Source organism: Urocampus carinirostris, chromosome 2 (genome assembly GCF_059441175.1).
Source record: "Urocampus carinirostris isolate Australia breed hairy pipefish chromosome 2, RoL_Ucar_1.0, whole genome shotgun sequence".
Classification (NCBI taxonomy): Eukaryota; Metazoa; Chordata; class Actinopteri; order Syngnathiformes; family Syngnathidae; genus Urocampus; species Urocampus carinirostris.
The window spans coordinates 18,389,723-18,406,429 of NC_142350.1; the positions used below are offsets into that span (position 1 = coordinate 18,389,723).

The 16,707-nt window shown below is 42.1% G+C and overlaps 1 protein-coding gene across 2 annotated transcripts; it reads right to left on the minus strand.

Moving 5' to 3' along the window:
• Positions 1-1,275: 1,275 nt before the first annotated feature.
• On the minus strand, positions 1,276-15,550 carry LOC148371227 (uncharacterized). Of its 2 annotated transcripts, none has more exons than XM_088327825.1 (5): positions 15,356-15,550; positions 10,468-10,607; positions 10,234-10,367; positions 10,050-10,104; positions 1,276-1,529 (listed from the first exon to the last, which is right to left on the minus strand). In XM_088327825.1, exons 2-5 carry the CDS (start codon positions 10,571-10,573, stop codon positions 1,483-1,485), a joined length of 342 nt encoding a protein of 113 aa, XP_088183951.1. In that variant the 5' UTR covers positions 10,574-10,607; positions 15,356-15,550; the 3' UTR covers positions 1,276-1,482. The 2 variants fall into 2 exon arrangements, with proteins under 2 accessions (XP_088183951.1, XP_088183952.1); XM_088327826.1 differs by having other exon boundaries at positions 1,276-1,574.
• Between the last annotated feature and the right edge of the window lie 1,157 nt (positions 15,551-16,707).

Here is a 16,707-nt window from a genome sequence, read left to right on the forward strand (position 1 = left end):
GTACAGCGTCGCACAGCTTATGTTACATTAAAGCTGAATTCCAGAGACTGTAATACCGAGCACCGCTAATTCCATAGCACTAGCGTGGGCTGTGACATCTAACATTAAAAGAACTAACATTTCTAGTATGTACAATAACATATGTAATATGTTTTCACATTTTTAATCAGTATGACACTATGAATGTTTTGTATCAGTTTTTCTCCATTTTTTTTATATGAGCCAAAGATATGTCAACGAACTATTGGCTTTTATACAGTGAGAAAATACGTTGGGCTGTCTTCTATTTTGTTAAACCTTTAACCTGTCTAATATTCTTAACAATGTTTCTCCCTGGCACAGGAGGTCTGGCTACTTCTGTGGATTTTAAAGTAATTAAAAACACGTGGAAACTACTGCACTAAATGATAGCAAGAAGACATTTTCATTCTGGTGTTTTGAGTTTGAGTGAGGAATTCAGCTTATTGGGTTTCAAGAAAGCTGAAGTTAATAGTTGAAACAAGGACTTTAATCCATTCAATAGTTGTCTAAATTGCTTCTCTTCAAAGTGAGGTGGACTTAGAACCAGTGTGGACTACTAACTGGACTCGTTCTTAGTCAGTACTAGAGCACATTTGGCACAGATTTCCCAGGTTCCTCTGCCACACATTTATAAGTAACAACTTGTTTGGTTTGGTTTGTTTTTGTCCTCAGTTTGTACTCCAACTTGCAATAGTTTTGGTCACGCAAGGAACAACGCAGTCTTTTTTGCCTTCTTTGTTTTTATTCAAATTCAAGGTGGTGACGATGAGGTTCTGGGTTGACAGTAATTGACAGGGATCAGTGGGTTAACAGGGAGTTAGCAAGGAGTTAGCAGTTATCAGCTATCAGTTCGAAAACCAGTTGCGTTTGACCGTCATTTTGCTGTTAGATTCTGCAAATGGTAAATACTCTTCCTTTATATAGCGTTTTTCAAGTCACTGAATAACTCCCATAGAGCTGTATGATGTGCTTCACACTTACCCATTTACACACACACTCACACACCGATACCGGCAATAACGACCTGCTTATCGACCCATTAGGGGTTCAGTGTCTTGCCAAGGACACTTGGACATTTAACATTTGGCTGTGTGTTTTCCAATTTCATTACTTTTTTTTTTAAAAAACATGTTTATTGTTATTCCATAAGAGTGAGCTGAAAATTGTAAACTACTGTATCACAAGTTGCAACCTGAAAAAATAAACTCAAACTCAAAAAAAACTGAAAGATATAGTTGGCCTTTTTAATGCAATTTCAGGACATACATAAAGTACACTCAAAGCTTCACAGGTTAACTTCATTTGAAGTATACCTCTCTTTACGAAAACATGTTTGGAGCAGATGGATTCAAGTTTACCTGCAGTGATTTTTGTAAATCCCCGAAATATAAAATTGTCTCCAAAAAGTCGTTACCTTTTTGTACAGTTTATTATTATTGTGCCTGTTCTTGAAGCGTACATTCACAGAGCTCTCTGTAGATCCTCTTGCGTATCTCTGGTATGTTTCACTGTGAAAAGCAGAGGGGCTCAGTCAATGCCAGGCATCTGGAATACTACAAGACAAAAACACAGCAGTCATTCTCAATAGTTTGCTGCGGGACATTCTCATTAATCCAAGCTTTGCTTGACAAACTTGTGCCTGCATTGCTTTTCGAGCACGTGTTGGGTTTGAAGAATACATATGGCTGTCTATCAGGAAGTTCCTGACACCTGACAGGAAGTTGGGAATTTTTGTTAACTGTTGTACTGACCCCTGCAGGTTTGGATGAAGACATAAGTGTGGTGAATGAAGATGTGGGTGATATTCCCTGTTCAGTCAGTTGATGTGACAATGAGCTCTTGAAAGCATTCTTCTTCTAAGGACTCTCTAACTTCCTCTAGATAATCTTCAACTTGCCAAGTCCATGACTTTGTTGGACTTGTGAAAGGTTATGACAGTTTGGGGCCGTCAGGGCCTGCCATGCCTACTCTGCCTGCCTAAAAAAAATACCATAATGTGATTTTAATTATATCTTGTCCACGAATGCTTACTAAATATTTTTTTTTCTGCTTCCTATTATTTATTTTTCCCCAGTTGCACTGCTTCCAGATGTATGCTTTCATATTTAAGCATTTAATCTATCACATTTCAGGCATTACTCGTATCAGAATCAGAATTCTACCCAAAGGGCTTCACAATCATTCCTGAAGGCCCTGTGGTATAAAATAAGTGTCAGCAACGCTCTTGGTTTGGCCAATCAAATTTCGAGTTGGCAACACCATTCCCTTCTAGAATACATTTTAAAAAGTCAGCGGTTTCACAACTTGTGATTGGCTCGGTGGCGTAACAGAAGTAGCACAACGAAAATGTGAAGAAAAAAATCCAGGTATCCTCTGCTTCTGTCAAAGGGACTTTTTCAGCCCTGTATAGTATAAATCTTATTCCAAAAATATAAAATGACAGGCTCGACTTTCAACATTAACTTCATTGATGACAGTAAAAAAATTCTTAATGGAACCGAAATGCAGGAAATTTGTACGGCAGAATAATAAAAACCTTTTCCGGGAAAGAAAGAAGGATTGTTTTTGTGTACGAATAAAAATGATGTTGGGTGAGTAAAATGTATATTCTTAAAATAGCATTGCAATTTTGTAAGGTTAAAATGTTTTTTTTTAATATGTGTCGTAGTTGTAAGCAGCAGTAAATGTTATATAGATATAAAATTGTGATTGAGGGTTGGATTGATCCAGTCTACTGATGGCCTAAGTGTAAATGCATGGTCTGCCACTGGATCATGTTGAACCTGGCTGCCACAATGCGCCCTTCCTCCTGACCACTTAAGAGAATGAGTGCTATGACTTGAACATTTGGCTCACAATAAAAGAGGAAACCTAATTTGGAGTCTCTTCCAAAACTGTTCAGTCCGACATACTATATCTTTGGTGACTTGCAATGTACCATATCAGGTATAGGATCTACACTAAATAGCTTTTTGTTCTATTCCTGGTCTCCAGAGTAATTATATCCAGTTGTACTGTAATATCAGCCAAGATATTTTTTTCTGGCTTCAAAGGTCAAATTCCAGCACACCAAACCACAATAAGAGCGAACACCTGACTGACTGTGTGGCCTTGGATCTGCATATTATGTTCCCTCTGTTTAGAGAAAAAACGATCGGTGTGAATTTCCAAAATATTCTCTTCCAACGAAAAAATAATGTGGCAATTTAGACCCCGATGCCGGGCACATGGAGTACATTTTCTGCATGTGATGTAGTCATTACCGTACTATTGAGAAATGTAACCGTAGATGCAGTTGGGGTTTCGCTTTTCCGATTTATGATGAGACTTTTCCATAATTCATTGCCATTTAAAGAATTCTGGCTAACTGGATGGGCCTTAAAGATGAGATTGAACAGAGAACGCCCAAAAATGTGAGGTATTTAATTTGCCTGTTAAAAAAATTACTAGTATGAAGTAAATTAATCACGATACTGGTAGGAATCGGCAATACTGGGGATTCTTGGATTGGTCCGATTCAGGTGATCATAGCATTGATCGATAACCGTTCAAACTTGCTTAGAAATGTTATTGAATTATTGAGCCAGTCTCATCTTGAGATAGTTTATAATTACCATAAGACTATAAAAGACTACAAAGATTTTAGTTAAGTCAAGTCACTTTTGTATCACCCTTAATCACAAAAGGACGGCACAAGTCACAATTACATCATCCCCTGATCTGAAACTGACATGCAGGCAAGGAAAAACTCGAAACCTCAACTTGAGGAAAATGAGAAAACATGAGAAGGGGCCTCACAATTGGCACTAAATATGTTTCATTTATTTCTAAATACTTACAAGGCAAACTTTAAAAATATAAAGATAATTGGAATATTTCCAACTGTTTTAGTACATAAACCAAGAAAGTCAAACCAAAAGAGCAGCAATGTAATGAAATCTGTCAATTGGACAACTAAAATATCTTCAATTGCTCATTATTTGCAACTAAAGTCAGTAATGCAAAACAAATGTGTGTCAATTGTGTCTCATTGGTGTTTTTGCCATTCAGATTTACTGTTTTTTGTTCAGGAACCATAACATGTTTACATCTTTGGTTGCAGCTCATCGTTTTTTGCGCGTGTTTATGTAAATGTGAGGTGTCGCAATACACTTCACCACACAACGCCTGGTATTGTCGTTTTCTTCCTGTAGGCCAATGTGATTTTTAGCTTTAGGTGGCAGTGGTCGCACCAATTTGTCCCTCTCTTCTGCCTGGTAGGCAGAAAGCAGCAGCAGGCCACCAGTGGCCAGGTAGGGAAAGGTTCTAAACTTGTGTCCGTCAAATACTGACTCGGGCATATACTGAGAGAGTGGCAGAGAGCATTAGGAAGAGAGAGAAGGGCTGCACCATCAACATAGGAAGGAGGAGCGAAGTATCCATCCCAGGAAAATAATATCCATCCAGTCCAAGTACTTGCTTTCCGATATTTGAAACGATCTACCCACCCCTTAATTACTGCCTTTTGTAGGAGACAAAGATAAACCAAATCTACAAATCCGACAATTCAACGGATGTTTTCCGAGATTACGCTCGCTAAATGAGATCGAACCTTCAGTTCAATCACAGAATCAGACGTCAAACACATCAGTTTCAACGTGCTTCGGCATTCAAGAGGTACAATTTAAAAGTATCGGGTTACTGCAGCTGCACTGCGCACAGTGCATAACTTGGGAAATCGGTAAAGAGGGATGGCTCCAAGATAGAAACGGGATCCAGTGGACTTGATGCGACCCGGACCACCTCGGCCAGTGAGCACTGACAGTGATGGAGAAGAAAAACAAAGAGCGGGAGGGAGGCAGAGGAATTGCAGAGGAAATGAATGTCTTACGGTAACACATGGTGTGAAAGAAAGAAATGTCTCTCTCAATGACCTTGTGTTTTTCATTCCTCTCTGCAACCGCCCGCCCTCTCCTTCCTCCTCCACCCCTCGCCGATTGAAATACGAAAGCATAATAGTCACGACGGAGATGTTTGTGAGGTTTTGCTGTGCGGTGGCAAACGTCTGATGAAGAATACGGGTGGGCGAGTCGATCCGATTTTCGATATTATCGATACAACGCGAGTATTTGGATTGGATCGATATTATTGCCCTGGGATCGATACATTACTCTTCCACCAATTTGCTCAAACCGCCGCTTTTATATGTATATAGCTGATCGTCGGCCAATCTCTAAGTTTATAACTGAATGACTCTATGAATGACTGACACACTTATACAAGACCTGCTGCTGCATCTCGCCTGCCAGGCAGGAGCGTGGGCCATATCTATGTGGCCACCCGTACCAGAAACTAAAAATGACAGGAAGCGTAGCACAGTGTGGGCTATTTTTCAACTACAGAAAAGGACGATGCAAGGTTTAATTTGTGTGGTCTGCTTCTGTGGCATAGCCACAAAGTGATATGAACACATAAGAAAGTGCATATTGCAGAGAGCTACACGCTGCAACCAAAAATGTAAACTTAGTGCTTTAAATCTGTTGTCATTTTGTCAGAAAAGCCAATGAGAGACAATCGACACTTAATTTGCATTACTGACTTTGTTTTCAAAATATTTTTAAATGGAAAGTGTTTCAGTACTCTAATTGACATTGTAATTCAGTATTCGTATTTTATTACATTGCCTCTATTTCGGTCCGACTCTATTGGCTTTGGTTCTGAAACAGTTGTATTTATTATTTATTTCAATATTGTTAGAGTTTGCTATGTAGTTATTTATTAAAACATGAAAAATCACGAAAGTCCAGTGAATCCAGCCGTGAAAAATATTTACTCCTAAACACACAATGAAGCTAACAGATAAAAAAAAAATCCGCCTAAAAGCAATCCTGCATTGTTTGACGATATGCGTTGTGTCCGTCTGTTAGGCTCCATTACTCCCCTTTAGAAATAAAAGACCTTTAGTGCCTGAGTCCTGGAAGGGGGATTACCACTCGTGAGGACCATTGTCAAGGATTTTATTTTCTCCAAGTTGAGGTTTTCAGTTTTCCTTGCCTGCATGCCAGTTTGAGATCATGTGACTTGACTTAGCTAAACTTTTTGTAGTCTGTTTAATGAATAAAATAAAATATTTTTAGTGACTAAAATCTTGATAACCTAACTCAAAGGGAATAGGATTCAATGATTCAATGATTATGACATCTCATCTCATCTTATCTCATTAGCTGCACCGCTTATCCTCAGTAGGGTCGCGGGGGTGCTGGAGGCCATCCCAGCAATCATCGGGCAGTGGGCAGGGGGACACCCTGAACTGGTTGCCAGCCAATCGCAGGGCACACAGGGACAGACAACTCGCTCGCTCATTCACACCTAGGGACAATTTGGACCGGCCAATCCACCTGAAATGCATGTCTTTGGAATGTGGGAGGAAACCGGAGTGCCCGGAGGAAACCCACGCAAGCACGGGAAGAACATACAAACTCCGCACAGGAAGTCCAGTAGCTGGATTTGAACCCACACAGGAGGTTCCCAAGACCTTAGAACTGTGCCGCGCACGCGCTAACCACTGCGCCGCCGTGCTGCCCATGATTATGACATTTCCAGGCATAAAGTATTGGTATCGATTGAGACACCCATGTATTTACTTATATCGGATCGATGTGAAAATTCCCAGTATCGCCAACCCCTATTTCAAGTCAATTCATATTTATTTGTATAGCCCTCAATCACAAAAATGTCTCAAAGGACTGCACAGGATTACAATGACCCCATCTCCTGATCTTAAACCAACACTCGGGCAAGGAAAAACTCAAAACCTCAGCACGAGGGAAATAAGAAACCTTGAGAAGTAATTTTGAAAACTGGGAGGAATTTTGCAGTTAGAAACAATGAGCACAGGACGGTGATGGGAGCACCGCGTTGAAAAGATGATTACCCAATGCGATCAACTGCTCAAGAATGACTAACAGATGACTTTCTGGCTGTGGTTTCCCTCTCATATAAATATACCTCTATTAGACAATGATTTGAAATCCTCCATCTCGTAATATCTGCTTTGGTTTCCGAACTGCCTGACCCACGCTATCTCAAGGTCTACCGCAGGTTCATGTTCTTCTCCGGTTTCACCTCAAAACCCGGCTTTGGTTTACAAGGGCAACGGGATGACCGTTTGTTTGCTGGACATGTTTGCTTACATTCGTCAAATAGTTTTGGCCGTTGGACTTCGTGAATACTTAGACTTGTTTTTCTGTGAAAGATAAATGCGTCGACAGAACCAGAACCAGACTGAAATTTGTCACCACAAGACGATCCTCCACCGTTCGTTTTGTGTAGAGCTTATTTTTTCCTTTCAAGTACACTTTTGGAAAGGGGATATTAAGGTCCTGACAAGGATACTGCGATGAAACGTTGCTGACCCTGTAGCTTGTTTGCATGTCGACAGCGGCGTATTCAGCTAGTTTTAGGTTGAAGTGACCTCTGTAAGGAGTAATATGATTTTGAAATTAACTCTGGACCCTTCCTTGCTGTGCTGAAGCATGATCTTCCCCCGTCCAGCTTCTAGCCTTCACTCACCTTTCCGAATCATGCCCAGGGGGCAGTCAATTCAATAATATACCAGAGTTTGTGCTTAAAAACTGTTGTAAAAATTTTGCATTTCAGGTTTGCAAAAAGCTTGGATTTGAGGTAAAGTAATTGTAAATGCTTGAAATTATTGCCTTGTTTTTCGTCAGTCCGACCACGTTTAAAAGTATTTAAAAAATGAAACAAGTGTGCTTCACATTTGCCCTTGAATTTCTTATTCACTTGTGATTAGAAGCAGCTAGCATTAGTTTGTATTTGGTGCTGTCTTGCCCAGCCCCCCTAAGCATGCCCAACTGGGGATCGCTTGCAGTTCTTTCCAAAATCAATGTACGGTGGCCCTGGAGTGAGTCCACCGTAAAATGTTTAGGTTAGGAGGTTAAAATTATCATTCTTAAAAAAACAATATGAGGTCAAAACGGGAGTCGGAATTCCCACCTGCAGTGTCGTATTGCGGTTTTGGGAAGTACTTAAGGTGTATTACATTTTTTTTTAAACTTTTCTACTCATGACTGCCACCTTTGGCCTGTAGCAATACTGAAGTTTCTGTGTCAAGCTTGTGAATGGCAGCAGGTCAAGTCATATTCATTTGTATAACCCAACTGAAGTGTTTTACTCGAAAAGCTCTACACAGATTAAAGACAATTCTAAATAAATGATGGAAATGAAAGTAATAACGCAGTTATGGGCTGTGTAAAGGACCCAGATGGGGTGGTGCGGAACCACAGTGCAGAAACATAGATTAGAGTAGTAGCAGAGGTCTTTATTCAGAGGGCTACAAGGGAATTCCAAACAGCGAGGGTGACAGTCCAAGAGTTCGTCAGGCGGTACTTATGATCAGGAAGGGCAAATTCGGTAAACTGGAAGAACAAAAAGGCTGAAACAAGAGTGCTTGGGACGTGAGCAGGAAAACAATGAACTAGCATAGAGCCTAGGTGACAGAGTGTTTTAACCCCTTAACATTCCAAGTCAAGTCAAGTCATGTTTATTTGTATGGCCCTTAATCACAACGAGTCTCTAAGGGCTGCACAGACTACAGATTATTCCAAACCACAGACTATTATGACACCATCCCCTGATCTAAAACCTACATGTGGGCAAGGAAAAACCTCAACATGAGGAAAATGAAGAAACCTTGAGAAGGGACCACACATGAGGTAATACCCCTTCCAGGATGACCAGGCTGCAATGGATGTTGCAATAACAAATAATACACAGACATTGTCAACATGAAATATAAGTTATTCATATGCTATAGAATAGAAGTGTGTTTTAAGCTTAGATTTAAACAGTTCCACTGAGGTTGCAGATCGAATCTCAGGGGGAAGAGCATTCCACTGCACTGGGGCCCGAATGGAGAACGCTCTAGAACCTGCAGATCTCTTCTTGGCTCTTGGGATCACTAGTAGACTAGTAGACCAGCATTCCTGAAAAAAAATGCTTAAAATCCCAATACAAGACGCATCCAAAGTAAATTGAATGCTGTCCTTGAACCCTTTGGAGAATATGGATAGTTCCGGTCTCTTTTTAAAGGTAACTCTCTTAAGTTTGGTCCCTAACTGGGTTAAGCATTGCAAGTACTACTCACATTGAGTCATCTGAGTTGGAGCACACAGAAATATGTTTTTATTCTTGCCGGATTTTTTTTTTCCAATCGAATACCTGCAAAAGAGTGTAGCATGGGTGTCTTAGCTGGAAACCAGGTAAGACAAAAGCTTGAAGCCTTACATAGTACATTGTCAAATTTGATCACAATCTGAGAATATAAACATTGTATTTTACACATCTTTTTAATGGTAGGCCTAGGCGTCTAGGCAAAAGTGGGCATTTGGAGACGACCAGTTCACAACCCAAGTTTTGCTTTCATATGTTTTACTTCGGCCAATGTTTAGACATTGTGAAAGAGTTGTAAATGTTTGACTTCCCTTTCTCTCTCATGTCATAATGGTTACGTAAAAATGAATCATGATTGGCTTTGGACACATTTCCTTTCTGCTCTGATTTGAATACATATCTTTCAGCTTTATCGTGTGTTTTGGGTAAATATTTTCCACGGCTGGATTCACTGGACTTTCGTGAATGTATCCACACCATATTTGCAGGGAATTTTGTCATGAGCAGAAGTACCCTGAACTTTTGCGTGAGTTACAGTTTTCGGGTATCTTGTTCCAGACTGATCGTGATGTTTCTGTGAAAAGTATATCTTAAAATGGTCATCCTGCCTTAAGAGTTTAGGCTTTCCAATTATATGTGGCATGACATATTTTACAGACTGGTGACATTGTGAGGACATGACTTTGTTTATCAAGGTTACGGGGTTAATAGTGATGAGGGAGAGCCATGATAGGAGGGAAATCAGCAAAAGTGACCATAGCTGTGTGGAGGATTATTGAACCCAGAAGTGAGGGACCAAATAAAGTAAGGTCGAGGGGAATAGAGAGAAGAAAGAGAGAGGGGGAGAGAGAGCAAACCTGCAGAGACGGAGTAACATGACTGTTTGTTGTTGGTTTTTTTGTTGTTGTTGTCCTGAGTAAGAAAAAAACAAGCCCACAAAAAATATGACTGTTCACCAAAGCAGACATTTGGTTTTACTCTACATTCCATTCTGTTGTAGATCCAGCAGTTTTGACGAACGTGAAAACGCCCAAGACTGACCGGACATGGGCTGGTGCATTTCCGATATCCCGCCGAGAGGTCAAACAAGTGCATTCCACTTCCCTTTCCTACATTGACCTCGTACATCAACAGTGCCAGGAAATCATCATCTTTCCAACTCTGTTTCAGATGACCTGGAAAGGAAACAGACGGCAAATCTGGACATCCAATTGTCTGCCATGTAGTGGTCACTTCTTGGATAGGATTTGAATGAAAACAAATACAGTTTATTACGTGCAGGGGGCTGCTGGTTTGGTAGTATGCCGTCACACGGTGGCAAGGTCCAGGGTTCAATTCCAGCTACCAGCCTTCCTATGTGGAGTTTGCATGCTCTCCCCATGCTTGCGTGGGTTTTCTCCGGGCATTCCAGTTTCCTTCAACATTCCAAAAACATGCATGTCAGGCTAATTGGCTGGTCCAAATTGTCCCTAGGTGTGACTGAGCGAGTGAGTTGTCTGTCCTTGTGTGCCCTGCGACTGGCTGGCAACCAGTTCAGGATGTCCCGTGCCCACTGGCCGACGATAGCGGGGATGGGCTCCAGCGCCCCCGTGACCCCAACGACGATAAGCGATGCAGAAAATAGTTGTCTGTATGTCAGATCCTTTATTCTGTTTTTAATATTGGATACCTGCAAAGAGGATAGCATAGGATGCCAGGCTAGTTCGTTATTTTGACTTTTATTCTACTGTTGTTTATTACTTTGACTGTTATGCACTGTTTTCATCATTGTCACTATTGGCCAGTAATCTTGCTGTTTTCTGATATCACACCTTTTAGGACGGATCTACTTTCGTAACCTGCGAGAAGTTATAAAAAGAAAGGGCTCAGGTGCGGACCTGGTGATTGGATTTTTCTTATCTTTAGTAATTTTGTACAGTCTTCTCTGGTTCTACATGCAATTTCAAAATGCATCGATGTCTTCTCTCCTTTTTTGTGTGTCTACTAAACTATAAACTTCTGATTTAGGTCCTTTCAGCTCACAAAAGATTATGAATATCGTACTTTTCGAAACAATAATGCACACTAGATTATAACACTGCAAGACTTCAACTGAAATCAGATCGTTTGAGATAAGATGGAAGCCAATTACACGATTCCTACATGATGTCTTAACACCTCCATTTTAATTTTATTTCTTTTGTTATCCTTTTTTTTTGTTTCTTTTGTTATTTGTGGGAATGTCAGTTGAATTTATTTTTTGTTTGTGTTGTTGTATGGAGGGAGACTCAACTTTGTTGAAATATGTATAAGACATAAAAGGTTTAAAAAATAAGGCTTACTTTTGTCATGATTTTCATGATTGTCATGCGGCCAATTGCCCTCACCTGCGCTTAATCGTTCAGCCCTAGCTGCCACTCGTTCCCTAAAATAGTCTTCCTCCCATTTAGACACGTCGCTCCTGGTCAGTCAGTCTGCAAACCTCAGCGCATGCAAGCCAAGCTCTTTTGACTCTGGCTCCCGTTTTGATCCTGACCTGTTTCCTGTATCGATCCCCGATCCAAGCTCCGTTCTCCTGCACCCGCTACCCGTATCCTGATTCTGTTTCCTGTATTGATCCCCAATCCAAGCTCCATTCTCCTGTCCCGATTACCAGTATCCTGATTCGGTTTCCTGTATCGATCCCTGATCTAAGCTCCGTTCTCCTGTCCCGACTACCTGTATCCTGATTCTGTTTCCCGTATCAATCCCCGATCCAAGCTCCGTTCTCCTGTCCTGACTACCCGTATCCTGAGTCTGTTTCCTGTATCAATCCCCGATCTAAGCTCCGTTCTCCTGTCCCGACTACTCGTATCCTGATTCTGTTTCCTGTATCGATCCCCGATCCAAGCTCCGTTTTCCTGTCCCAGCTACCTGTATTCTGATTCTATTTCCTGTATCGATCCCCGATCCAAGCTCTGTTCTCCTGTCCCGACTACCCGTATCCTGATTCTGTTTCCTGTATCGATCCCCGATCCAAGCTCCGTTCTCCTGTCCCGGCTACCTGTATCCTGATTCTATTTCCTGTATCGATCCCCTGATCCAAGCTCCGTTCTCCTGTCCCAACTACCCGTATCCTGATTCTGTTTCCTGTATCGATCCCCGATCCAAGCTCCGTTTTCCTGTCCCAGCTACCTGTATTCTGATTCTATTTCCTGTATCGATCCCCGATCCAAGCTCTGTTCTCCTGTCCCGACTACCCGTATCCTGATTCTGTTTCCTGTATTGATCCCTGATCCAAGCTCCATTCTCCTGTCCCGATTACCAGTATCCTGATTCGGTTTCCTGTATCGATCCCTGATCTAAGCTCCGTTCTCCTGTCCCGACTACCTGTATCCTGATTCTGTTTCCCGTATCAATCCCCAATCCAAGCTCCGTTCTCCTGTCCTGACTACCCGTATCCTGAGTCTGTTTCCTGTATCAATCCCCGATCTAAGCTCAGTTCTCCTGTCCCGACTACTCGTATCCTGATTCTGTTTCCTGTATCGATCCCCGATCCAAGCTCCGTTTTCCTGTCCCAGCTACCTGTATTCTGATTCTATTTCCTGTATCGATCCCCGATCCAAGCTCTGTTCTCCTGTCCCGACTACCCGTATCCTGATTCTGTTTCCTGTATCAATCCCCGATCCAAGCTCCGTTCTCCTGTCCCGGCTACCTGTATCCTGATTCTATTTCCTGTATCGATCCCCTGATCCAAGCTCCGTTCTCCTGTCCCAACTACCCGTATCCTGATTCTGTTTCCTGTATCGATCCCCGATCCAAGCTCCGTTTTCCTGTCCCAGCTACCTGTATTCTGATTCTATTTCCTGTATCGATCCCCGATCCAAGCTCTGTTCTCCTGTCCCGACTACCCGTATCCTGATTCTGTTTCCTGTATTGATCCCTGATCCAAGCTCCATTCTTCTGTCCCGATTACCAGTATCCTGATTCGGTTTCCTGTATCGATCCCTGATCTAAGCTCCGTTCTCCTGTCCCGACTACCTGTATCCTGATTCTGTTTCCCGTATCAATCCCCAATCCAAGCTCCGTTCTCCTGTCCTGACTACCCGTATCCTGAGTCTGTTTCCTGTATCAATCCCCGATCTAAGCTCCGTTCTCCTGTCCCGACTACCCGTATCCTGATTCTGTTTCCTGTATCGATCCCCGATCCAAGCTCCGTTTTCCTGTCCCAGCAACCTGTATTCTGATTCTATTTCCTGTATCGATCCCCGATCCAAGCTCTGTTCTCCTGTCCCGACTACCCGTATCCTGATTCTGTTTCCTGTATCAATCCCCGATCCAAGCTCCGTTCTCATGTCCCGGCTACCTGTATCCTGATTCTATTTCCTGTATCGATCCCCGACCCAAGCTCCATTCTCCTGTCCCGGCTACCTGTATCCTGATTCTATTTCCTGTATCGATCCCCCGATCCAAGCTCTGTTCTCCTGTCCAGGCTAACCGTATCCTGCCCGGTTCCGTTTCCTGTATTGATCTCCGACCACGCTCCGTCTCCCATCCCGACTCACTTCCGATTGCCGACCATGCTTCGTTCTCGCGTCACGGCTGCCCAAATTGTTCCCATCTCCGACCACGCTTCGTTTGCGAGGGCTTACCGCTCCTCCTGCCCAGCGAGCATCAGATTTCTGTCTTTTTTCCTCTCGCCCTGACTTTCCCAACCACTTAATAAAGCATTGTGTGAAACGTTCCGCATCTGGGTCCCCTGCTTGCACCAGTCGTGACAACTTTCAAGTATATGTCCAATTTCGGACTTAATGGTGCACCTTAAAGTCCAGAAAATATAGTAAAAAAAAAATGGCACTCGTCATGAAAATATTTTTTTAATTGCCTAAGTATTTGTTCTTACATCTTTTCTCACGTCTTTTCTAAAGTTATGTTTATGTCGCCATCATTACAGTAAACTACTAAGTCCCACTGCTCAGTTCATGTAACTTTCATTCTAGCTTCTAGTATGACATGTTCCATTGACGGAAGGATAATGAAATTTGCAGTCATTTTGAACGTGCCTCCCGCCAGGTTCAATGTTTATTTTAGGTGTAGCTTTTATTTGAACTGCCACGCAGTTTGCAAGTACCTCACTTATGGGAATATGGAAGTATTAGACTTTCCAGGAGCGTCTCTATTTTTAGGTCCAGCATGTCACGGTTTTATTAAGGTATACAAATCTACAAAGACGTCTGAATGAAAGAGTCGCTGTTCACAAAACCATTCCAGTTGCCTGTCATTCTTTCCTTTTCAAACATGGCTATCCCTTTTTTACCGCTGACTACAGTCTTTCTCCTATTCTACATTCTGTTATATCCATCATTGCTATAAACACTGGTGGTTACGCTCATTCTTTTGCTCGCTACGCTCCTTTTATTGTGATGACATCATGTAAAGGAGCCCAAGTTCACAACTGGACTCCTGCTTGTGTCCTACCAAAAGTATTTTTTTTTTGGTTTGCTTTGGTTTCCCTCTCAGGTCTCTTGATGCCGATTGCAGACGATGTGTTTTTGATTATGGGATGTGTCATGTTTACGGTTTCTTTTGGTAAAAAGGTATCGTTGTCATTGCTGTTAATCAGGGGTCACCCACGTTCTACGGATTTATTTACAGTATTTTGCTTTTACCATAGCTTTCTAGGCCTAGCTATTGATTTTTCAAAAGTAACAATTGAGCAAGGAATCATTGGTCGGTCATCGTTTCATAAAAAAAAGGCAACTGGAGCAACTTAAAGCAGAGCTCAAGGAAAGTTGGTAGCTGGATTTGAACCCATGACCTCTGAACTGTGCCGCATACGCGCTAACCACCCGATTATTAATAATTTCCAAGCAAAATTATCAGTATCGGATTGAAACCAGTATCGCCCATCCCTAGTGCTCATTTGTTTACATTGCATGTATTCGTAGGTATTCATTTATTTATGATTGCATTCCCTCATATGGCAAGATTGATACTCCATATACACCGACTCTCTATGGTTACACTTTTATGTCATACGTAATATTTTTCTCTCTCCAGTCACCAAATTTCTCTCTGTTTTTCAATCATACCTCAAAGCCGCTTATCCAAAGCCTGACATGTTTTCCTGGAGCTGCTATGACAGCTAATGTGGTTAGTGCTGGAAAACCAAACAAAGCATGACACATCTCTCCATCACCCTTACCTGATGATGTCACGATAAGATAAATATTCCCTTAGCACGGTGCTCGCCCTTCCAAGCCTCACAAATCAAAGACTTGGCAAGCCATAGGCAGGTGTGTTGCCGCGAATCAGTGGCGTTTTCCGAAAGCAGAGTAGTGACGGAGCATGTTTTCGGAGTTCCCCCTCCTTTGTATTGTAAACTTGAACCAGACCATGTAGCGCCTGAGGTGGGTGTGAATGAGGGGGTTGTATGCGCAAACAGTTCGACCTTTGAGTTACCCGCTACCAGGTCCGCCCTGGCAGGCCGCGGCCGTTCACATTGGAGGTGTTGCCGCCAGGACGCTAAGTGCCTCAGACCAAAAACACTCAACCCTGACCTGATTCTTACGTTTCATTAGAGCAACCATTACCACATGTTCCACCCTAACCACTTTAATCAAATATAGAGTTTTGAAAAGAACTCTGTTCAACTTTTTGAAAGGTCACGAAAGCAAAAATATGGCCCAACATTGGGGATCTGTGAGTCCCAACAGTGTACCTACCTTGAGAGCTTGTCAAATTGTTCAATAGCAACTCATTTTCTGATAATGAGTATGCTGAAGACTGTAGGAGTACCTCTTTACACGGGCACCTCTCCATGAGAGAATTTTGATGCGCAAGTTTTGTTTTAACAAAAATCATGCTCGCAATTCAAAGGAAAATCAGTTCACCAGCAGTCCCAGAGGCTACCACTGGAGTCCGCTCGCCGCTCGTGACCACTCACTGCTATCAGCTAAGTCTGGTTTGTGCATTTGGCTCCTGCCATTTGGTACCTGATTCCACACCCATGGTTATACTTGTGGTGTACCTGTATTCCGCATCAAGATTCTTTGATTAGATTAGATTTACATTTTATTTAATGGTCCCCTTAGAAATGTTCACTTCCAAAGAGTGTACCAGGGAAAACAGCGGGCATTACATTACAAAAAAAGCTGAATGACAAACATATTTCAATGGGAAAATGAGGGCAGACTGATTGGATGGATCAGCAGAGCCTGACATTTAGAAGGGCAATGGCAGAGGGCTACAGGCTTTCCCCAAAGCGTGCCCTCCTAAATCTTATCCTGGACTATTGTGTTTACCAGTTGGATGATGGACCGGTTAATTAAGTTTGAGGTTGGGTGTGGGTAGGCCCATGATTTTAGCTGCTGTGTATTTGATATATGTAATTTGGTCTGGTTGACAGACAGCACACTGAAAAACTTGTGGAGTAGTACTCGAGGATTAACATTAAACAATGCTTCGGTTTTTTGCAGCGAGTGCCGGTCACAAAGCCGTTGAATAATTTACTCAGGGCTTCTCTTGAATAATCACTGAGAGAGGTTATTTTCCTCA

Coding starts and splice junctions, on each gene's coding strand:
- LOC148371227 (XM_088327825.1), bottom strand. CDS start 10,573: ATGGGGAGAGCATGCAAACTCCACATAGGAAGGCTGGTAGCTGGAATT. Junction 10,105..10,233: donor AATGCACCAGCCCATGTCCG/GTCAGTCTTGGG, acceptor TTTCTTACTCAG/GACAACAACAACAAAAAAAC. Junction 1,530..10,049: donor ATGTTACTCCGTCTCTGCAG/GTTTGCTCTCTC, acceptor TGCTTTTCACAG/TGAAACATACCAGAGATACG.